The sequence below is a fragment of the Bos indicus genome, chromosome 4 (assembly GCF_029378745.1).
Source record: "Bos indicus isolate NIAB-ARS_2022 breed Sahiwal x Tharparkar chromosome 4, NIAB-ARS_B.indTharparkar_mat_pri_1.0, whole genome shotgun sequence".
NCBI lineage: Eukaryota > Metazoa > Chordata > Mammalia > Artiodactyla > Bovidae > Bos > Bos indicus.
Window position 1 is genome coordinate 102,171,973 of NC_091763.1, and position 24,016 is coordinate 102,195,988.

General features: G+C 38.0%; 1 protein-coding gene across 1 annotated transcript in view; it reads left to right on the top strand.

Annotated features, from left to right (window-relative positions):
* Window positions 1-23,744, top strand: part of AKR1D1 (aldo-keto reductase family 1 member D1) — a 51,533-nt gene extending 27,789 nt beyond the window's left edge. Inside the window, exons 5-9 of the mRNA XM_019959154.2 lie at window positions 2,716-2,838; window positions 11,399-11,508; window positions 13,657-13,822; window positions 20,343-20,425; window positions 22,377-23,744. Coding sequence (XP_019814713.2) covers window positions 2,716-2,838; window positions 11,399-11,508; window positions 13,657-13,822; window positions 20,343-20,425; window positions 22,377-22,419 — 525 coding nt within the window. The 3' untranslated portion in view covers window positions 22,420-23,744. The remainder of the gene's footprint in view (window positions 1-2,715; window positions 2,839-11,398; window positions 11,509-13,656; window positions 13,823-20,342; window positions 20,426-22,376) is intronic.
* Window positions 23,745-24,016: the final 272 nt, after the last annotated feature.

Below are 24,016 nucleotides of genomic sequence, written 5' to 3' on the forward strand. Positions count from 1 at the left end.
GTTATGTGGTAACATGGCAGCTTCTACCCAGAGTAAGAGGCAGTGCAGCAACCAGTAAGATAATTTAGGAGAGGAGCTACTGGGGTTATTTTTACTCTTATGTCTCTCTTGCTATAGCCTTGGGATAAATAAAAGCAAAAATAATGCCAATAGTTCCTCTCTTATATTCTCTTACTGGATGCTGGGCTGCATTTTACTCTGGGTAAAAGGGCCCATGTTAGCCTCAGGAGGGGCTTCCCTGGTGGCTCAGCAGTAAAGAATCCACCTGCAATGCAGGAGGCCCAAGTTTGATCCCTGGGTCAGGAAGATCCCCGGGAGAAGGGAATGGCAACCCACTCCACTGTTCTTGCCTGGAAAATCCCACGGACAGAGAAGCCTGGAGGGCTCTAGTCCATGGGTCGCCAAAGAGTCAGACATGACTTAGCAACTGTAAAACAACATAGCCTTGTTCACTCCACACATGTAGACACTTAGGACTCATGTTCAGACATCTTCAGGAATCAAATCAGAGCAGAACTGAAATCTTGCACTTGTGGGAAGCTAGGGAAAACTTAAGTCTCTGCCTGACCTCTGGCAGATGTTTTCCTGCCTCTTCCAATTCAAACTCCAAAGGCTGGAAATTATAATCTAACAATTATCTCATTCAAAGAGTTGAACACGGCTGAGCATGCATGCATGCAATAGACTTCCCCCTCATGTATAATTTCCTCCAAAGGCTGGAAATTATAATCGAATGATTATCTCTTTCTACTAGACTTCCCCACATGTCGGTAACAGCTTAAAGCTCTGAACTGTGGATTGTTTTTAGGGTTGAGGAGGCACTGACTATGTTTTCTGCCATCTGGGCCTCTCCACCTGAAAAACCATTTACTCAATCCATATGCTACCAATGCACAATTGAAAGCAGATTTACTCCTTTAAATTTTTTTTATTAATTTTTAATTGAAGGATAATTGCTTTACAGTATCACATTGTTTTCTACCAAACATCAACATGAATCAGCCATAGGTTTACCCATGTCCCTTCCCACTTGAACATGTCTCACACCTCCCTCCCCATCCCACCCCTCTAGGTTGTTACCAAGTCCTGGTTTGAGTTCCCTGAGTCATACAGCAAATTCCCATTGGCTGTTTATTTTACATATGGTAATATATCTTCCATGTTACTCTCTCCATACCTCCTACCGTCTCCTTCTTCCTTCCACCCAAGCAATGTCCATAAATCTGTTCTCAATGTCTGTGTCTCCATTGCTGCTCTCCAAATAGGTTCATCAGTATCATCTTTCTAGATTCCATAAATGTGTTAGTATATGATGATTATTTTCTCTTTCTGACTTACTTCACTTTGTATAATAGGCTCTAGGTTCATCCATCTCATCAGCACTGACTCAAATGTGTTCCTTTTTTGTGGCTGAGTAATATTCCATTGTATATATGTACCACAGGAAAGTGGAATTTGTAAAAAAAACAATATTAAGTATTAGAGATAAATTTAACACAATCTATGCAAGACTTATACAGTTAAAATTACAGTATTTTACTGAGAAGATTTTTAAAATCTAAATAAAAGGAGAGCTATATCATGTTCTTTGACAGAAAGACTGAATACAGATAAGTTGTTAATTCTCTCCAAATTCATGGATAGATTCAATGCAATCCCAATAAAAATCCCAAAAGAAATTGAAAAGCTGACTCTAAAATATATAGGGAGGTACTTCCCTGGTGGTCCAGTGACTAAGACCCAGCACCCCCTGGATTTGATTGTTATCAAATCCAGCATGCAGCAACTGAAGAGGTAACATGCCTCCAGCTGAAAAAAATCCCACATGCTTCAGGGAAGACCAAAGAGGCTATGTGCCACAATTAAGACCTGGTGCAGCCAAAAAAAAAAAAAGTATAGGGAAGTGCAAAAACCATAATGATAAAGATTTAATTTTCTAGGAAGATATACAATTTTAAACACATACATATCAAATAAAATATATTCAAAATATAAACAGCAGAAACTGATAGAATACAGAAAGACATTGGTAAATGCACTGTTACAATGGGAGATTTCTGATATATTCCTTTAAATTATTGAAAAGACAGGAAAAGCTTGACTTTTAACCTTCTAAATAATGTATGTATGTGAAAGAGACAAGCAAGACCTGTATCCAAAAATAGGAGAAAATACATCTTCCACACATACCAGATACATAAAATTTTCAGGTACTATACCAAAAAGAAAACCTCAACAGATTTTAAGAAATAAGATCATTATTATTGTGCTGGTATATGTTATAAAGGGCTTCCCTGGTGGCTCAGATGGTAAAGAATCTGCTTGCAGTGCAGGAGACCTGGGTTTGATCCCTGGGTTGGGAAGATCCCCTGGAGAAGGAATGGCAACCCACTCCAGCATTCTTGCCTAGAGAATTCCAGGAACAATGGAGCCTGGTGAGCTACAGTCCATGGGGTCACAAAGAGTCAGATACTGAGAAACTATCACTTTCACATTTATACATTATGAAAATACAAGGGGAGGGTATGATAAACAATTCCCTCAAATCATTCATTTACAGAATTCCTATTTCCTCCACTTTTCTTTAGTTCACATAATGCTTATTAACATACCCAGGGACTTTCCTTTTTAAAGAATTCACAGTCACCCTTATAAATGTTTATTCTTGCTTGTGTTGAGGCTTTTTTTCTTGACCCACTGGCTTTTATCCTACAGGCTTTGGAAGCTTGCAAAGATGCTGGCTTGGTGAAGTCCCTTGGAGTATCCAATTTTAACCGTAGGCAGCTGGAACTCATTCTGAACAAACCAGGGCTTAAGTATAAGCCAGTCAGCAACCAGGTATGGCACTGACAAGGGAAGGGAGGTGAGGGGGGTGTAGGGGTTGGGAATGTGAAAGAATCCATTACTTAACAGAGGAATCCTGGATTAGGAGTCAGAAAGCCTTGAGGTCACTTTACATACATATCTCATCATTACGTCCTGGGCAAGTCAGTTTATGTCTCTTAAGAAGCAAGATTAGAAACTTCAAGTCCAGGGAAAAGTAACCCAAAATTTTCTGAAGAAAACTATTGAGTGGGAAAAAAACCTACCAGATATTGACATCCACAGTATTTAAAATAATGTAAGATTAGCACAAATGGCACAGTGGTAAAGAATCCACTGCCAATGCAAGAGATTTGGGTTTGATCCCTGGGTGAGGAAGATCCCTGGGAGAAGTGATTGGCAACCCACTCCAGTGTTCTTACCTGGAAAGTTTTCATGGACAAAGGAGCCTGGTGGACTATGGTCCATTGAGTTGCAAAGAGTTGGACATGACTGAGCAACTGAGTATGCACACATGCAAGATTAACCCAAGGAAAACCTACAAATAAATAGAAAATAAGAGATGTTGGGCTTCCCTGGTTGTTCAGTGGTTAACAATCCACCTGCCAATGCAGGATTCATGGGTTTAATCCCTGGTCTGGGAAGATTCCACATGCCTTGGAACAACTAAGCCTATGCCCCCCAACTACTGAATCCCTCACACCTAGGGCCCCTGCTCTGCAACAAGAGAAGCCACTGCAATGAGAAGCCTGTGCACTGCAACAAAGAGTAGCTCCCATTCACCCCAAATAGGGAAAGTCTGTGCAGCAATGGAGACCTAGAACAGTCAAAAATAAAATAAATAAGAAATATCTTAGATACAATCTCAAATAAAATAAAAGCCTAATGTAAACTAATGAAAAGGAATTTATTTTTCAGTAAATAGTGTGGGGAAAATTGATAGTTGTACAATAACAAATATAGATCTTTGCTTCATGTTATACTTCAAAGTGTCTCTTTGAGCAGGAGCTAGAGACAAAGTAAGAAATTATTTGTGAATACTATGAAAGAATTTTAGTTATCTGGAGCTATGGATAGAAAGGGAAGTCATGGGGAAATTATAAAGAATACTAATACATGTAATAGTATAAAAGTGTTAAATCCTAAAAATATTAAAAGCAAAGAGCAAAGAAAATTAGATGATTATATTTTAAAAATATAATAAGGATTCTTCAATATATGTAAATCAATGTGATACACTATATTAACAAACTAAAAAGATAAAAACCATATGGTAATCTCAATAGATGCAGAAAAAGCCTTTGACAAAATTCAGTACCCATTTATGATTAAAACTCTTCAAAAAAATGGGCACAGAGGAACCTACTTCAACATAGTAAAAGCCATATATGATAAGCCCACAGCAAACATTATTCTCAATGGTGAAAAATTAAGATCAGGAACAAGGCAAAGGTGTCCACTCTCACCACTATTATTCAACATAGTTTTGGAAGTCCTAGTTATAGCAATCAGAGAAGAAAAAGAAATAAAAGGAATACAGATCAAAAAAGAAGTAAAGCTTTCACTGTTTGCAGATGACATGATACTATACATAGAAAACCCTAAAGATACTATCAGAAAATTACTAAAGCTAATCAATGAATTTAGCAAACTCACAGGATACAAAATCAATACACTGAAATCACTTGCATTCCCATATACTAACAATGAAAAACCAGAAAGAAAAATTGAGTAAACAATCCCATTCACCATTGCAACAAAAAGAACAAAATCTAGGAATAAACCTAAGGAGACAAAAGAACTGTATACAGAAAACTATAAGACACTGATGAAAGAAATCAAAGATGACATAAACGGGTGGAGATATAGTCCATGTTCTTGGGTAGGAAGAATCAATATTGTGAAAATGAGTATACTATCAAGTGCAATCTACAGATTCAATGAGATCCCTATCAAATTGCCAATAGCATTTTTCAGAGAACTAGAATAAAAAAATTCACAATTCATGTGGAAACACAAAAGACCCCGAATAGCCAAAGTAGTCTTGAGAAAGAATAATGGAGCTGGAGGAATCAACCTTCCTGATTTCAGATTATACTACAAAGCTACAGTCATCAAGACAGTATGGTACAGACACAAAAACAGAAATATAGACCAATGGAACAAGATAGAAAGCCCAGAAATAAGCCAACACACCTATGGGTACCTTATTTTTTTACAAAGGAGGCAAAAATATACAATGGGGAAACAATGTACAAAAACAGCCTCTTCAATAAGTGGTGCTGGGAAAACTGGACAGCTACATGTAAAAGAATGAAATTAGGAACACTTCTCAACACCATACACAAAGATAAACTCAACATGGACTGAAGACCTAAATATAAGACCAGAAACTATAAAGCTCTTAGAGGAAAACATAGGCAGAACATTGGAGGACATAAATCAAAGCAAGATCCTCTATGACCCATATCCTAGAGTAATGGAAATAAAAACAAAAGTAAACAAGTGGAATCTGATTAAACTTAAAAGCTTTTGCACAGCAAAGGAAACTATAAGCAAGGTGAAAAGACAATGCACAGAATGGAAGAAAATAATAGCAAATGAAACAACTGACAAAGGATGAATTTTCAAAATATACAAGCAGTTCATACACAACTCAATACTAGAAAAACAAATAACCTAATCAAAAAGTGGGGGAAAGACCTAAACATACATTTCTCCAAAGAAGACATACAGATGGCTAACAAACCCATGAAAAGATGCTCAACATCGATCATTATTAGAGAAATGCAAATCAAAACTACAAGAGCTATCAACTGCCACCAGTCAGAATGGCCATCATCAAGAAGTCTACAAACAATAAATGCTGGAGAGGGTGTGGAGAAAAGGGAATGCTCTTGCACTATTGGTGGGAATGTAAATTGATATAGCCACTATGGAAGATGGTATGGAGAATCCTTAAAAAATTAGGAATAAAACCACCATATGACCCAACAATCTCACTCCAAGGCATATATCCTGAGGAAACCAAAATTGAAAAAGATACATGTACCCCAGTGTTCATTGCAGCACTGTTTACAATAGCTAGAACATGGAAGCAACCTAGATGTCCATTGACAGATGAATGGATAAGGAAGTTGTGGTACATATACACAATGGAATATTAGCCATAAAAAAGAATGCATTTGAGTCAGTTCTAAAGAGGTGGATGAACCTAGAGCCTATTATACAGAGTGAAGTGAGTCAAAAAAGAGAAAGATAAATATCATATACTAATGCATATATACAGAAACTAGAAAGATGGTACCAAAGAATTTATTTGCAGGGCAGCAATAGAGAAACAGACATAGAGAACAGACTTACAGACACAGGAAGAGGGAAGGAGAGTGTGAGATGTATGGAGAGAGTAACATGGAAACTTACATTACCATATGTAAAATAGATAGCCAATGAGAATTTGCTGTATGATTCAGGAAACTCAAACAGGGGCTCTGTATCAATCTGGAGGTGTGGGATGGGGAAGAAGATGGGAGAGAGTTTCAACAGGGAGGGGATATATGTATACCTATGCCTGATTCATGTTAAGGTTTGACAGAAAACAACAAAATTCTATAAAGCAATTGTCCTTCAATTAAAAAATTATTTTTTTAAGTATTCTTGCTGAAAATTAATTGCTTGAGAACTGAAAAAAATATATAATAGTAAGAGGAGGTCATATCCATATGAGTTAAAAACCTAAAAAATATCAATGAAAAAAATCAATGAGAAAAAATACTATGGCTCAAAAGAAATGAACAGAAATTCACAGGTGACAATTTGCAAGACTGGTAAACATATGAAAAATGTTTAGCTGCACTAGTAATTACAGAAATTTAAATTTAAGTGAAATTTTGTATTATGTATCAAATTCACAAAGTTTTTGTTTTATTTTTTAGTATTATGTTCCATGTAAGCAAGTGATGGAATACTGGTAAACTGACTCAACTTTACTGAAAAGAAATTTTGCAAGAAGTAGCAGGAGCCTTAAAAAATGTTCAGTTTTCAAGTTCTAGGAATCTATCCCTGTGTGTGTGTGTGGGGGGGGGGGGGGGAAATCAGAACACCCATGTGTCTGTTTATCACAGCACTGTTTATCATGGCAAAAAAAAAAAGGAAACAACATAAATATGAAAAATTCAGGGAATGTTTAAATAAATTTTAGAACATTCATAATACGTAAGCTCTCAACAAAAGATGTTGTTGAATCACTTTTGAGGAAAAGAGACATGGCCATGATACTAAGTGGAAAGACCAGGATGCAAAATGTATCACAGTATGAAGGTGATTATATTATTTAAAAAGTACAATATTGGAAAGAAATATATTCAAATGCTAACTGTGGCTATCTCTGGCTGTGAATTTTACAAGTAAATTCTGTTCTCCTCTTTATACTTTTCTGTATTTTCAAGTCTTCTGCAGTGAGTGTATATTACTCTTATAATCACAACAAAATACTATAATCTACTTTATTAAATGGGGAAATGATATCCTCTTCCCTCTACTTCATAAAACCTTGAGAAGCTGCACTGAAAAATGTTCTTGAATATGGTAAATATTCACATGTTGGGATGATGGTGGACTTGTTGGTTGAATTCATTGTTTTTAGAAACTCAAAATAGTTCATAACAGAAAAACGAATTATCACCTACATCATGACAGTAACCCACAGCTAAATAGAAGTCTTGCCATATTTAGAAGTAGCACTGTCAAACTGACACTTCAGCTAGTGCTGTACCTGAAGCTGTCAGGAACAGAGAGCAACAAACTTTGTCTGCCTCACTGATCTCAATCCAATCCTTTATTTCTAACCAATCCCCTCTGCAGCATATACTTCCTGCATCCCTAAGAACAATATTTTGTTATAAAAATGTTGAAATGACAAGCAGCTTTCTTCTTACAAATGCACGGAGACAGGTGGTGACTTTTGACCTGAGAATGGAAAAGAATGAAAATTTGACAGTGTGTTTCCTCATGCCAAGCAGGAAATACATTGATCTGTCAGCATGAGACTGTTGATTAACTTCACAAATGTTTCCTGAAAGAGAAGCAAGGTGTGTAGGAAGATCATGCTCCTGCTGCTACTGCTGCTAAGTCTCTTCAGTCGTGTCCGACTCTGTGCGACCCCATAGACGGCAGCCCACCAGGCTCCCCCATCCCTGGGATTCTCCTGGCAAGAACACCGGAGTGGGTTAGGAAGATCATAGCCTGAACCTATTCATGTGTTCTGTGCTGTTTGAATATGTCAAATATTAGCACAGAACATATGAATAGAGCTGGCACAAATCAGAATGCAGGTCCCCTGGCCCCCAGCATCAACCTGTGCCCTGGTAGAACTGTCTCTTCTCCAGAGATACAAAATGAGCAGCTTTCAACCCAGGAATACAATGTGCATAATGCAGGCCTTGGGCTTCCCAGATGGCTCAGTGGTAAAGAATCTTCCTATCAATGCAGAGCTATAGGAGACACGAGTTTGATCCCTGGGTTGGGAAGACCCCTTGGAGAAGGAATCTTCTCTAAGAAGATTAAGAGAAATGGCAATGCACTCCAGTATTCTTGCCTGGAAAACTCCATAGACAGAGGAGCCTGACGGGCTATAGTCCATGGGGACAGAGTGGACACATTTCATATACAAGGGATACATATCCGAAGGTCTTGCATAATTCAAAATTAACATATTTCATAACTAACTTTCCCGATACTGTTATTGTTGAGTGGCTGAGTTGCCTCCAACTCTTTTGAGACCCCAAGGACTGTAGCCTGCCAGGCTCCTCTATCCATGGGATTATCCCAGCAAGAATACTGGAATCTGTTGCTATTTCCTGCTCCAGAGAATTTTCCCACCAGTCCAAATCTAACATAAAGTTTGCAAATATTTGTACTTTTCATTGACTTCATGAACAAACTGACACAAAATATAAGCTCACTCAGTACTCATTCTCAGAGCCTGAGCAATCCAAGTTTCCTTAGTACTCACTGTGGCATTCATCTGGAGTAACATCCCTCTGGGCTCTGCCCCTGGCTTAGACAGTCTGAAAGTCTTCCTAGGGTCAAGCAGTGCTCTCCCAGTCCAATTCAAAGGGAACTGTGGATCTCTCTCAAGCGGTTTCATTTCATACACAGTTCCAACACATAACTCTAGGAACAAAGGAAAGAAGGGAGGTAAGGAAGAATGGAGGGAAGGAAGGGAGAAAGGAAGTAGTAAGGAAAATTTCCAAATTCTTCCATTTTTCCTGATCTTATTCACTGTGCCTAAGTCACAAATGTCCTGACACAGAAATTAATAAATATTTGTTGAGTGTCTTCCACAATGAAGAGAAAATTCAGTGCAGTTTTTCATGGAAAGACAGAAGAGGTTGGGGTTAATTAATGAAAGGACTTTTGCTATTTTCCTTCATGGATTCTGTCCAGCTTCTTATCTTTACCTTGCAAGATTCTGATATCTATCTAAAACTACAGAATTTCCAAAGACTGTTGTAAATACATATGCTATATACACATGTGAATATACTTATTTAGGCCAAAGACAGGTAACAGGACTCCAACCTGATTAGAAAGGAGTCTCTATGGGGAAAACTAAATGTGTTTGGAACAATCAGGCAGGGATGAAATTAAGGAATTCATACTTAGTCTTTGAGCAATGGAGTGACATGATTTAAAATGTGTTTGGAAACATTAGTGTGACAATAAGATGATAAATGGGAAAGATATTAAAGGGGGAGAGTGATGCTAGGAGTGGAAGAGGATAAGGGAAGGAAACAGACCACCCTTCATATCCCTGGGTGCAAATATGGAGGACCCACTGTAGTACACCATTTCACAGAATGGACTTGAGCATCTGAGGATTTTGGTGTTTGCTGAGGGGTGTTCTGGAACCAATCCTACATAGATACCTAGGGTCTACTGTACTATGGACACTATGTGTCACTTTTTAGAATGAAAAAATGTTCCCAAAGAGTGTCTTAGGGAAAAGGAGAGGTCAAGATAATGAGGGGGCAAACTCAACATTAGTAAAACCAAGGTCATGTGATCCAATCCCATCACTTCCTGACAAATAGAAGGGTAAAAATTTGAAGCAGTTTTCTTGGGCTCCAAAGTCACTGTGGACAGTGACTACAGCCATGAAATTAAAAGAAGCTTCCTTCTTGAAGAGAAAGTTATGATAAACTTAGATAGCATATTTAAAAGCAGAGACATCACTACTGATAAAGATCTGTATAGTCAAAGCTATGGTTTTTCCAGTAGTTGTGTATGGATGTGAGAGTTGGACCATAAAGATGGCAAGTGCCAAAGAATTGATTATTTTGAATTGTGGTGCTGGAGAAGATTCTTGAGAGTCCTGACAACAGCAAAGAGATCAAACCAGCCAATCCTAGAGGAAATCAACCCTGAATAGTCATTGGAAGGACTGATGCTGAAGATGAAAGTCCAATACTTTGGCCACCCAATGGGAAGAGCCAACTCATTGGAAAAGACCCTGATTCTGGGAAAGATTAAGAGCAGGAGGAGAAGAGTGCAACAGAGGATGAGATGGTTAGACAGCATCACCGATTCAATGGACATGAATTTGAGCAAACTCTGGGAGATAGTGAAGGACAGGGAAGCTTGGCATGCTGCAGTCCATGGGGTCTGCACAAAGAGTTGGACACAACTTAGTGACTGAACAACAACAAAGGGGAAAGAGAAGAAATAGGAGGAACTGATAGGGAGTAAAAAAAAAGGTTGTCAAATTAGATAAAGGAAAAAAGACTCACCTCTAAGACCTCTGGTTTACCTTTCTACTTTATCAACAGCACTTTCTTGTGCCTTCTAGAAATGTAACTTGTCAAGTATTTAATATTCCAGGTAGTGAAAATCATAATTATATACTTAAAATTTTTAATTAAGCCTTGGTTGATTTTAATTAAAAAGAAAAGAAATTAATAGGTCAAAAGCTACCATAGTGTTTAAGAAGAAGCTTAGAGAACAACTTTTGTTGACACAAGTGTTTTTAGTGCAGGAATGTTGTCAATAAGATACAGGAAATGAAAGTAGGTCTACATTTAGTGCTGTAAAGAACTCTCCACCAAGAAGACAAAATGCATCTCTAAATTTACTTTATACACACTCTACTCTTGTGAAAATATTCTTAAATGATAGTGAGGGATAGAGGGCTTTTGCAACATGTCACTTCTATTTACCAAGACTGTAATGTGAACTTGAGACTATGTGTCTGTTATGGAAAATTGTATTTGCTAGAATATTTACTATAAGGAACCAAGTCCATTCACTTATAGCTTTAAAGAATGATAGCTGTAAAAATTGAATTTGTTTCCCAGTTATTTTAGGATTAACCCATAGATAGTGACCTCACTAATCTTGTCTTCCTTCACCTCACTCATATATAAACAATGTAAACTTCTTTTTTGGGAAAAATATTTAAGATTTGCCTCACTATCCATACTACTTTGCAACCGATTTTGTTGAATTATTAAAATCTATATAAAATTGCATTCATCCACAAGTCCTTAATTTTGTGCTCTGCTCTCCAACCACATAGGTTGAATGCCATCCATATTTCACCCAGCCAAAACTCTTGAAATTTTGCCAACAACATGACATTGTCATTGTTGCATACAGCCCTTTGGGAACCTGTAGAAATCCATCCTGGTAAGTTGTTGTGGTCCTTTAATGGACTGGAACCTGGTGGTCCGGAGTCGATGATAAGAAAGGAAAAGAGAGAGAGAAAGAGGCTGATATTCCTTGGTTTATGCAGAAAACCAATAAAGCCCTTTGACACAGGGCTTGCGTCACTCACGAAGGCACCTGACACCCTCTCGAGCGGGGTGAAGGCACAGTGCGCCTTCTCAAGAGGGTCTTAGAAGCCTGGGCAGGAGAATGAGCATGATGCATCTCTGCACTCCAAAGGATTAGCCTGAGAGAGACAGAGAGAGAAAGCAAGACACGGGGACCAAAGCTCTGATGGAACAAAGGTGTTTTAATCAACATGGTGTGGGCATATACACTGTCTTACAAGGTAATTATTCTCAACAAAGATAAAGATTAAAATTCCAGACTTACAAAACATAGGCAATCCACATTAAAGAGAGAGAGAGAGAGAGTTGTAAACAATCACTTTCACTGTATGGTTCATAAGAAGGAAGAGGGTACTTATCACCGTATTGAAAAACTAACAAAGGAAATGCCTGGATTCCTCAGCCCCAGGAGAGGCTTGCCTCTCCTCTTAATTAATAAGGAACAGAGGATTCCTGACAGATCCAAAACAGTACACAGGAAGCCTCCTGTTAAATGCTTCCTGACAGTAAGTAATGCAGTCTGTCTCCTCAGTAAGTATATTTCCTTTGGAGTATTAGGCTAATGTAAATTGCTTGACTGAAATGACTATTCATCTGTGTGATCTTAAGGAAGTAACAATCTCTTCAAGTCATTCTTCACATATACAAATTACAGCTAACAAAACCTTCCTCATTGAAGTGTAATAATCACTTAGACTCTACCTATGAAATTGCCTACCAGTACCTTGATTATTACCTGCCAGAGTAATATTCAGCCATATTCTGAAATTTTTGAATTTTTTGAATCTCTGTATTCAGTGGCAATACTTCTACTGTGATCTCTTCCACAGACTTAAGTAGGAAAATTTCCACTCTGATTTTTTTTTCCCTTTTTTTTTTTTTTCCCACTCTGATTTTAAGAGTTGTGCCTCTGCTTCTCCTTCAGTTTTCTTGCCTTTCCCTGTGTGCCTACTTCCAACTCCATTCTCTCTATAAGATCCGCCAAAGAAATATTAGTATTAGTTACCCTCTGGAAGAGTGGGATACCCAGGTGGTGCTAGTAATAAAGAACTGCCTGCCAATGCAGAAGATGCATGAGATGTGGATTCAGTCCTTGGGTCAGGAAGATCCCCTGGAGGAGGAAATGGCAACCTACTTCAGTATTCCTGCCTGGGAAATTCCATGGACAGAGGAGCCTGGTAGGCTACAGTCTAAGGGGCCTCAAAAAGTTGAACATGACTGAGCACTCTGGAAGAGGCAGGTCTATGAATCTGCCTGTCTTGATCTTCCCATACTAAGCACTAGTCTTCTGAATACTCTGCATTCAGAGAACTTGGTTACAGGTGACCTGAGTGTTTTGGATAGGTTACCAGGTGAAGGTGGGGGGATTGTCAGAGGAGGAGGGTGATTGGTTAACCACGGGTTCTCATTCAGTTCAGTTCAATTCAGTCATTCAGTTGTGTCTGACTCTTTGCGACCCCATGAACCGCAGCATGCCAGGCCTCCCTGTCCATCACCAACTCCCGGAGTCCACCCAAACTCAACGTCCATTGAGTCAGTGATGCCATCTCATCCTCTGTTGTCTCCTTCTCCTCCTGCCTTCAGTCATTCCCAACATCAGGGTCTTTTAAAATGAGTCAACTCTTCGCATCAGGTGGCCAAAGTATTGGAGTTTCAGCTTCAACATCAGTCCTTCCAGTGAACACCCACGACTGATCTCCTTTAGCATGGACTGGTTGGATCTCCTTGCAGTCCAAGGGACTCTCAAGAGTCTTCTCCAACACCCCATTTTGAAAGCATCAATTATTCTGCACTCAGCTTTCTTTATAGTCCAACTCTCACATCCATACATGACTACTAGAAAAACCAGTCTTAACTAGATGGATCTTTGTTGACAAAGTGATGTCTCTGCTTTTTAATATGCTGTCTAGGTTGGTCATAACTTTCCTTCCAAGGAGTAAGCATCTTTTAATTTCATTACTCAGCCTAAATATGATACATGTCTTGAATTCTTTTTTTTAAGGGTGAATGTCTCTTCCCCACCTTTGCTAAAGGATCCATTTCTAAATGCACTGGGGAAAAAGTACAATAAAACAGCAGCTCAAGTTGTTCTGCGTTTCAACATCCAGCGAGGAGTGGTTGTCATTCCTAAAAGCTTTAACCCTGAAAGGATCAAAGAAAACTTTCAAGTAAGAGAATTGCTTCTGGAAGTGTAAAAACCAGTGTTTTGTATTGTTTTGTTTTTTTTAAAGAGAATTTTCTGTTCAGATCAATAAGAAAGCTGCAATGACTTCATATGTTATTTTATACTAACTCCTCAACCCATTCCACCCATGTCTGGATTTAATTTTAGCTGAAATTGTAACAGTTCCTAGTAACTCAGGGATTGCTTTGCTGCTTCTATGCAGTCTAGCTCCTTTATTTCTTGTTTCCTTACCTATTGACTCTGGACACAACCTTCTCCCTTCTCTGCCAGCACAGCAGGAATAGAAGGTATAAAATTTGAAATTCATAGTAGTCAACTTTCCACCTTCTTAATAGCTCTAGAAAAAATTGGGGACAAATTTGAAAATTATTGAAGATGATCATTTAGACATTATGAATGCCAGTTCAGTTCAGTTCAGACTCTGTTGTGTCTGACTCTTTGCAACCCCATGAACCACAGCACGCCAGGCCTCCCTGTCCATCACCAACTCATGGAGTCCACCCAAACCCATGTCCATTGAGTCGGTGTTGCCATCCAACCATCTCATCCTCTGTCGTCCCCTTCTCCTCATGTCCTCAATCGTTCCCAGCATCAGGGTCTTTTCAAAGGAGTCAGCTCTTCCCATAAGGTGGCCAAAGTATTGGAGTTTTAGCTTCAACATCAGTCCTTCCAATGAACACCCAGGACTGATCTCCTTTAACATGGACTGGTTGGATCTCCTTGCAGTCCAAGGGACTCTCAAGAGTCTTCTCCAACACCACAGTTCAAAAGCATTCATTCTTTAGCACTCAGCTTTCTTTATAGTCCAACTCTCACATCCATACATGACCACTGGAAAAACCATAGCATTGACTAGACAGACCTTTGTTGACAAAGTGATGTCTCTGCTTTTTAATATGCTGTCTAGGTTGGTCATAACTTTCCTTCCAAGGAGTAAGTGTCTTTTAATTTCAAGGCTGAAATCACCATCTGCAGTGATTCTGGAGCCCAGAAAAATAAAGTCAGCCACTGTTTCCCCATATATTTGCCATGACGTGATGGGACCAATGCCATGATCTTAGTTTTCTGAATGTTGAGCTTTAAGTCAACTTTTTCACTCTCCTCTTTCACTTTCATCAAGAGGCCTTTTAGTTCGTCTTCACTTTCTGTCATAAGGGTGGTGTCATCTGCATATCTGAGGTTATTGATATCTGTCCCAACAATTTTGATTCCAGCTTGTGCTTCCTCCAGCCCAGCATTTCTCATGATGTACTCTGCATATAAGTTAAATAAGCAGGGTGACAATATACAGCCTTGACATACTCCTTTTCCGATTTGGAACCAGTCTGTTGTTCCATGTCCAGTTCTAACTGTTGCTTCTTAACCTGCGTACAGATATCTCAGGAGGCAGGTAGGATAGTCTGGCATTCCCATCTCTTTCAGAATTTTCCACAGTTTATTGTGATCCACACAGTCGGAGGCTTTGGCATAGTCAATAAAGCAGAAATAGATGTTTTTCTGGAACTCTCTTGCTTTTTCGATGATCCAGCAGATGTTGGCAATTTGATCTCGGGTTCCTCTGCCTTTTCTTTTCTTTTCTTTTTTTTTTTTTAATATTTGTCATAGTTATTTTTTTATTGAAGTATAATTGATTTACAGTGTTGTGTTAGTTACTGCTATACAGGAAAATGATTCAGTTATATATACACTCTATTTTATTTTTTTATTATTATTTTTTTAAATTTTATTTTATTTTTAAACTTTACAATATTGTATTAGTTTTGCCAAATATCGAAATGAATCTGCCATAGGTATACCCATGTTCCCCATCCTGAACCCTCCTCCCTCCTCCCTCCCCTACCCTCCCTCTGGGTCGTCCCAGTGCACCAGCCCCAAGCATCCAGTACCGTGCATAGAACCTGGACTGGCAACTTGTTTCATACATGATATTATACATGTTTCAATGCTATTCTCCCAAATCTCCCCACCCTCTCCCTCTCCCACAGAGTCCATAAGACTGATCTATACATTGGTGTCTCTTTTGCAGTCTCGTACACAGGGTTATTGTTACCATCTTTCTAAATTCCATATACATGCATTAGTATACTGTATTGGTGTTTTTCTTTCTGGCTTACTTCACCTCTGCCTTTTCTAAAACCAGCTTGAACATCTGGAAGTTCACGGTTCACATATTGCTGAAGCCTGGCTTGGAGAATTTTGAGCATTACTTTACTAGCGTGTGTGATGAGTGCAATTGTGCGGTAGTTTGAGCATTCTTTGGCATTGCCTTTCTTTGGGATTGGAATGAACACTGACCTTTTCCAGTCCTGTAGCCACTGCTGAGTTTTCCAAATTTGCTGGCATATTGAGTGCAGCACTTTCACAGCATCATCTTTCAGGATTTGAAATAGCTCAACTGGAATTCCATCACCTCCACTAGCTTTGTTCATGGTGATGTTTCCCGAGGCCCACTTGACTTCACATTCCAGGATGTCTGGCTCTAGGTTAGTGATCACACCATCGTGATTATCTGGGTCATGAAGATCTTTTTTGTACAGTTCTTCTGGGTATTCTTGCCACCTCTTCTTAATATCTTCTGCTTCTGTTAGGTCCATACCATTTCTTTCCTTTATTGAGCCCATCTTTGCATGAAATGTTCCCTTGGTATTTCTTATTTTCTTGAAGAGATCTCTAGTCTTTCCCATTCTATTGTTTTCCTCTATTTCTTTGCACTAATCGCTGAGGAAGGCTTTCTTATCTCTCCTTGCTATTCTTTGGAACTCTGCATTCAGATGCTTATATCTTTCCTCTTCTCCTTTGCTTTTCACTTCTCTTCTTTTCACAGCTATTTGTAATGCCTCCTCAGACAGCCATTTTGCTTTTTTGCATTTCTTTTTCTTGGGGATGGTCTTGATTCCTATCTCCTGTACAATGTCACGAACCTCTGTCCATAGTTCACCAGGCACTCTATCAGATCTAGTCCCTTAAATCTATTTCTCACTTCCACTGTATAGTTATAAGGGATTTGATTTAGGTCATACCTGAATGATCTAGTGGTTTTCCGCACTTTCTTCAATATAAGTCTGAATTTGGCAAGAAGGAGTTCATGATCTGAGCCACAATCAGCTCCCGGTCTTGTTTTTGCTGACTGTATAGAGCTTCTTCATCCTTGGCTGCAAAGAATATAATCAATCTGATTTTGGTGTTGACCATATGGTAATGTCCACATGTAGATTCTTCTCTTGTGTTGCTGGAAGAGGGTGTTTGCTATGACCAGTGCGTTCTCTTGGCAGAACTCTATTAGCCTTTGCCCTGCTTCATTCTATACTCCAAGGACAAATTTACCTGTTACTCCAGATGTTTCTTGATTTCCTACTTTTGCGGTCCAGTCTCCTATAATGAAAAGGACATCTTTTTTGGGTGTTAGTTCTAGAAGATCTTGCTTCCGGGTTGCTCAGAGGTTAAAGTGTCTGCCTGCAATGCAGGAGACTTGGGTTCATTCCCTGAGTTGGGAAGTTCCCCTGGAGAAGGAAATGGCAACCCAGTCCAGTATTCTTGCCTGGAGAATCCCATAGAGAGAGGAGCCTGGTAGGCTACAGTCCGAGGGGTCGCAAAGAGTTGGACAGGACTGAGCGACTTCATTTTCACTTTCACTTTCTAGAAGGTCTTGTAGGTCTTCATAGAACCGTTCACCTTCAGCTTCTTCAGTGTTACTGGTCGGGGCATAGATTTGGGTTATCGTGATATTGAATAGTTTGCCCTGGAAATGAACAGAGATCATTCTGTCGTTTTTGAGACTGCATCCAAGTACTGCATTTTGGACTCTTTTGTTGACTATGATGGCTATTCCATTTCTTCTAAGAGATTCCTGACCAGAGTAGTTGATATAATGGTCATCTGAGTTAAATTCACCCATTCCAGTACATCTTAGTTCGCTGATTCCTAGAATGTTGATGTTCACTCTTGCCATGAATGCCAACCTCCTTTATTTCCTCTATAAGTAATCTGTAACCAGCATTATAAATTATTGATTAGAAAACATGTCACTAGAGAATGGAGTAATTAGTTTATCATGCTTCTTCCAAAGAATAACTGCTAGGTATTAATAAATGCAGCTATAGGAAAGTACCATGTAAAGTTAATCATTACCCATCAGTTGATAATTAAAATCTCAAAAGTAAGTTGTTTTTTGTCTTACTCATAAAGATAAAAATGGGACAGTATTTACCCCCTCAGATAGGGAAATAATCAGAATGCTGAAAATATGTGGGAAAACAGGCAGTTTCATATAATGCTGTCAGAAATACTAATTGATGTAAGATTTGGAGAAAGATCTTTTTCCAGCTCCATCAAATTTCAAATATATATATCTATATATATATATATATCTATATCTCCACTGACCTGACAATCTTTTCCTATAGATGCATTTGCATGTTTATGTGCATGTATACAGATATTTATTACAGCATACTTTATCAGCTAAAAAAAAAAACTGGAAACAATTTTCAGTAGGATCTTAAAAAACAAATTATTATTTATTTGTACAATGAAAGATTATATAGCCATTTTTATGTACTTTTCTTTTTTAAAGAACTCTATTGAGGTTAAATTGAAATGCAATGAGCTGAACATAAAGCGTAACATTGGAAAAGTTTTGACATATGTACACACCATGAAACCACCACAATCAGTGGAATAAAGATCTCTAGTATCTCCAACAGTCTCTTTAGGCCCCTTTAGAATCTATCCCTCCTGGTCCCCAAGCCCAAGCCAAGTACTGATTTGCTTTCTATCCCTAAAGACTAGTTTGCATTTCTTAGAATGTCATATAAATGAATTTACATAGTATGTGTGTTTTTATATCCATTTTTAAATACTGAAGTGAAAATATAAATACCGATGTGGGAAGACATCCATATCAGATAATTATCTTCAGGGCTTTTTTGCTACCACATGAAGGAATGCAATTCAAACTTACCAAAGAAAAAAAAGATACAATTTACTGATTCTCATAACTGGAAAATTCATGGATAGATCAGACATGACTGGACACATCTATTCAAATGATTTATAAAGGGACTGAGTTCTCCCCACCCCCTTTCTCCATATGGTAGCACACACAGTCCAGGTTAATCTATTACTCATGTTTAGTAAGGACAATCACAGAGAAAGGCTTCTATCTCTATCAATCCCTGCTTGTCCCTTTATGGGTCATTGCTACCCTCATAATAATCAGTGTCCAATGAACAAGATACCTTGATTGGTCCCCTGAGCGCCATCCCTTTTCCTGTGCTAAAGGAGGTGATGTCATGTGACAGATAGCCACTCTCAGTGGGGGAAGGTGTTAAGAAGAAAGGAAGCTTGTAAGGATTTATTTTTTAAGTGATTTCTTCATGACTGTTTTATGTTATAATAAAATTCCTTATACAATATCATAAACTCTAATACTTGGATAATAAATAATCAAAGGAAAGAATGCTCTGAAAAGACCACTTGGAAATGATCCTTGGGGAAGTGATGAAGTAAATCATACACATCTATATGATGGATGCAGTGGCCAGATAGTCAGTCTGTATATTTTGGCAGAAGAAATCACCAAGACATATTATGCGAATGAGATAAAGCTGCAGAATGATAAAAATATGATACAATTATTGCATTTTGCTCTTGGTGTGCTGAATGTTTGGAAGGAATCTGTAGGAAGGAGACTAGGACTGATGTGGTGGATATCAAGGCACTTTTGGTTTTTTTACTCCATAAATGTCAATGTACTTCTATAGTCTTTCATTTACAAAGAAGTCTTTCATTTCTTTACATATATTTATGTATTACATAATTAAAATTTATTAATGTAAATTACTAAAATAAAAGCTTTTTAGAAAGATACAAAAGTAATAGAAGATAGATTGTAAACAGATAAACCAAGTGTTAAAAATAAAAATAAGCTAAAACAAACTATTAAAATGTTCATAATGGACCATCATAAAACCAAGGTATAAAGTCTATAAGCTAAAAAGAAAATAAAACAATGAAAATGTAATTAGAATTAAAAGGTAGATGAAGAGACATTAAAAGTGATGAAAGGATTAACAGGATGAAATAAAGCAAATTAAAAGTTAAAAAAAATACATAAGCAAATTTAGAGACCAGGGAATATTTTTGTAAAAAAAAGTGTATGAAGATCACTGTCCAGAATCAAAAGCTCAGCATCTTATACCAAAGTAGTAAGAATTCCTTACTTCTAGAATTTCAGGAAATGTTCTAAATGCATATTGTTTCAGAACACCTTAAATTTATTGCAAGATGTCCCCAGCAGGATTGTCTTAAAGACCAAGGGCAAGAAGAATTCCAGCTCCCCATAGGTGGGGTGGCCTCCCAGCATCTGCCTAGTTCCTTTAGGACATTTGCAGAGATGTCCATAATCTTTGAAGGGCTCTCACTGCTGGCCCCTCTCCCTGATCCCAAGCTTGACTCATCTTCTACTATTCCAAATGTCTGTTTTTTTGTTTCTGTTATTTCAGATCTTTGACTTTTCTTTCACTGAAGAAGAAATGAAGGACATTGAAGCCTTAAATAAAAACATCCGCTTTGTGGAAATGCTCATGTGAGTTCTGGGGATCATGAATCAGTTTCTGCCCAGTGGTGCTGGGTTGTCAAGAGTCAACCAACAGGCTCTTAGAAATCAGGCCCATGTCCATAGAAGGAACAAGGGTAAAGGTCGGTGGGCAGCATGTATTGGATTAGGAACTTCGTACAAACCTGCATTTTTATTTAAAAGAAGACTTCTGGCATTTAGGACATTTCCATTGGTTACGTTAAGGCATAACAGGCTAAAGACAGTGAGGAGAAATAAGTCACTGTGTTCATATGTTAATACAATGGTGGCATATTCAAACAACATATTTATTTCTTCCTTAAAAATCAAAGTGGGCACAAATTAGAGCAAAGCTGTCAGCAAGAACAATTTTTGGGAAAGAGGCATGAGAGTGTAGGAGAAACAGCACCAAGTTGGGAAACAAGAAACTTGAGTTTTAGACAAATGTTTGCCTATAAGAGTTGGAGTATTTGGTTTACCTATTGCCTGACTTTAAAGAAAGTGAAAGTGAAGTTGCTCGGTCATGCCCAACACTTTGCGACCCCATGGACTGTAGCCCACCAGGCTCCTCCATCTATGGAATTTTCCAGGTAAGAGTGCTGGAGTGGGTTGCCATTTCCTTCTCCAGGGGATCTTCCCAACCCAGGGATGGAACCCAGATCTCCTGCATTGTGGGCAGACGCTTTACCGTCTGAGCCACCAGGGAAATTGCCTGACTTCCAACAGAAAAATTCCTTCAAAGTGTAGCCAAGTTCACCTATCAACAGAAATAACCCTTTAATCTCTGAATATTACAGAGCCTTAAAAATTAAAAATGAATATAGTTCATGCATATATACATGTATATATTTGTATACACACATACCTTTTTTGCTTAATCATTATTCATTAGTATTTCCAGTTCTTAAAATCATATGGATACTAATCTTTTTACAATCTTCTCTTCAAGTGAGTATTTTTAAAATGCTAATTAAGATGGTTCATATAGTTTGGGCACTTACTTATTGGTCTCACTATTTTTCATAAGTCAGAAACTGCTGACTATGCTGATACTGAATTTCTAAATCAATTTCTGAATTAATAAAACAGCTTTCTAATGTGACTTTTCCAGGGGAAGAAATTAATTGACATCAAAAAGCACCTCCTAGCCTCAAGAACAAAAAAGTAAACACAAACATGTAACTAACAAACATTTATAGGTTAACTAACAGATCTCAAAGATAAACTATTTTTTTGTAATAAATATCTAAATTAAAAAGAGATAGTAAGAGAAGCAAATCCACCAATGTGCTGCTATTTTTACAGTTGGTTGGTGACATTAATTGGTTTGACATTTGACATTTTTAATACCTAGTTCTAACAACACTGCGAAAATAACTCATTGCACCAGGAAATAACTAGAAAAATCAGCAAGGAGAAACAAAGATTGATTTAAAAAATATATCATTTAGAAATGCTGGGCCACTGTTCTATTTTTCATCTGGGTGAGCTTTGAGAGCCTTTTTGGTTTTGTTTAATATTTTATTGACAATTTAAAGCACATAATACTTATAGAGAACTAAATCTTAGGTGTTTCAGGACAGGCGCACACACTGCAGTCCTTTTATAGACTGTTTCACCATTATTCTTGCCTGAAGAATCTCATGGACAGAGGAGCCTGGTGGGCTACAGTCCAAAGAGATGCAAAGATTTGGACATGACTGAGCACACATGCACACACAGCCTTCCTCTACCCACCCCCTACTCCACACACACACCTACACCAGAGTGCTATCTGGGGCTTCAGTAAAAGGCACTGGCTTGAGAGGAACCATGGGCAGAAGCTGGGCACAAAATATAAATGTAATGAGTAAGAGAAAAGAGGGAATGGTTGGCGAAATTATCAAAAGATGCTAGTAATACACACAGACGTGCAACTTTAGAAGTGAACTTTTTCCCTTTGGGGGAATTGTTTTGGCAGGTGGTGTGACCATCCCGAATACCCATTCCATGATGAATACTGACTTCAGAGAACTCCACAGCAGATATTTTCCCTTCTACGTGTGCTAGGACTTTGGGTTGGTGGTTGCTCCAGCCATGGAAATGGCTTACTATCCTCAGATCAAGTGGTGATAGAGATATTTAACTTGTGTGTAGTGTTAGCGACTTTGATTTAACTATGTGGGGCTGGGAGGAGGTTTAAATCTATTGAAATAACTGTTGGAAATTATCAGCTAATGTTTTATTAAATCAATGTCTTCTGGGTTTCAGACAGAAAAACATTAGGCTTTAGAGAAGACTTCAGAAGTAACATATGAGGATAATAACTCATGAATTTGGATACTGTTGTCGTGGATAGTCTGAGTTCTTCAGCTGTTAACAGGGCAAGAAGAGGATAGAGAGCTAGACCATGCCAGTGTGCTGGCAGTGGGCTTGATGATTTGAGCCACTGACTGTAATATAGACACAGTCAAGTTAAGATCCACACATGCACTATTAACAAGGACGTGCTTCACCTTATCTTGAGTAGGGAGAGAGGGCTAAGTATAGTAAAATCTTTAAAAAAAAGAGAGAGAGAGCTAATTTAACACCAGAGCAGTTAACAAAGCCATACTGATTTGGTTGTTGTCTGTTTCCATCCAGTGTGTTTGTGTAGCTTTTATCCAGCTTGAGAGATGGATAATTGGTGGTTCTCTCTTGCATGCTTTAAAGGACCTGAGCTTCAACAAGCTAGTGATTTATGATACCACTGCCTATCACTCTTGCCCCCATTCATTATACAACCGCCATTATGCAAAGTGACTTGAGACAACCAATAGAAATAAAACTCTGTTTTATAAAGTAGTCCACAGACTATTATTTCAAAATAAGACATATAAAAAGAAAGTGTTAGGAAATGTATTGAAAGAAGAGGCTTTGTAAATTCATTAAACTTAAGACTTTGAAAGTTATTGGGATAACTGAATTTTGAGAAAGTAGCAAGTTCAAAAGAATACTGATAATTTTATTGTATGTAAATTTTTAAGTGAATAAAAAGATTATTAGAATTCCATAGTAGAGATGTACCTATTTTCAATCCACCCAGAGGAATCTATTTTATTCATATTAAGTCATTCTCACAGGGCAAAAGAGCTCTTTAAAACTTCAAGACAAACTTATGTTTGTCCAAGACCAATTGCTTATAGGTAATCTTCTATGACCTGAAGACATACATTTCTGAGGAATTATCACTTTAAAAAATTGATCTTTACTTATGGTTTCCACTAATTCTAAAATTAATACTTACAATGCTGTTCTGTGGGAAATAGCTTGTTCATAAGAAATAAAAAAATGATGATTTATTCTAGGACATGAATCTCTATTTTGTTGCTTGAGGTGGGTGGGGAGAATCATTTGAATTCATTTAAATTAAAGGCCTTTGACTGAATTCCTACTATACATTTAGCACTGGGAAGATAGGGAAGAAAAGGGAATACTATAAGGAAAGAACAGAAACTCAATTCCTGATCCCTATTGTCAAAATTCTTCAAAATACTTTAGGGGACTGGTGTGGAAGAAGAACCACACCTATCACACCACTTTTAAAAGATAGGCACTGGAAAAGAGCCCCATTATTTGTCT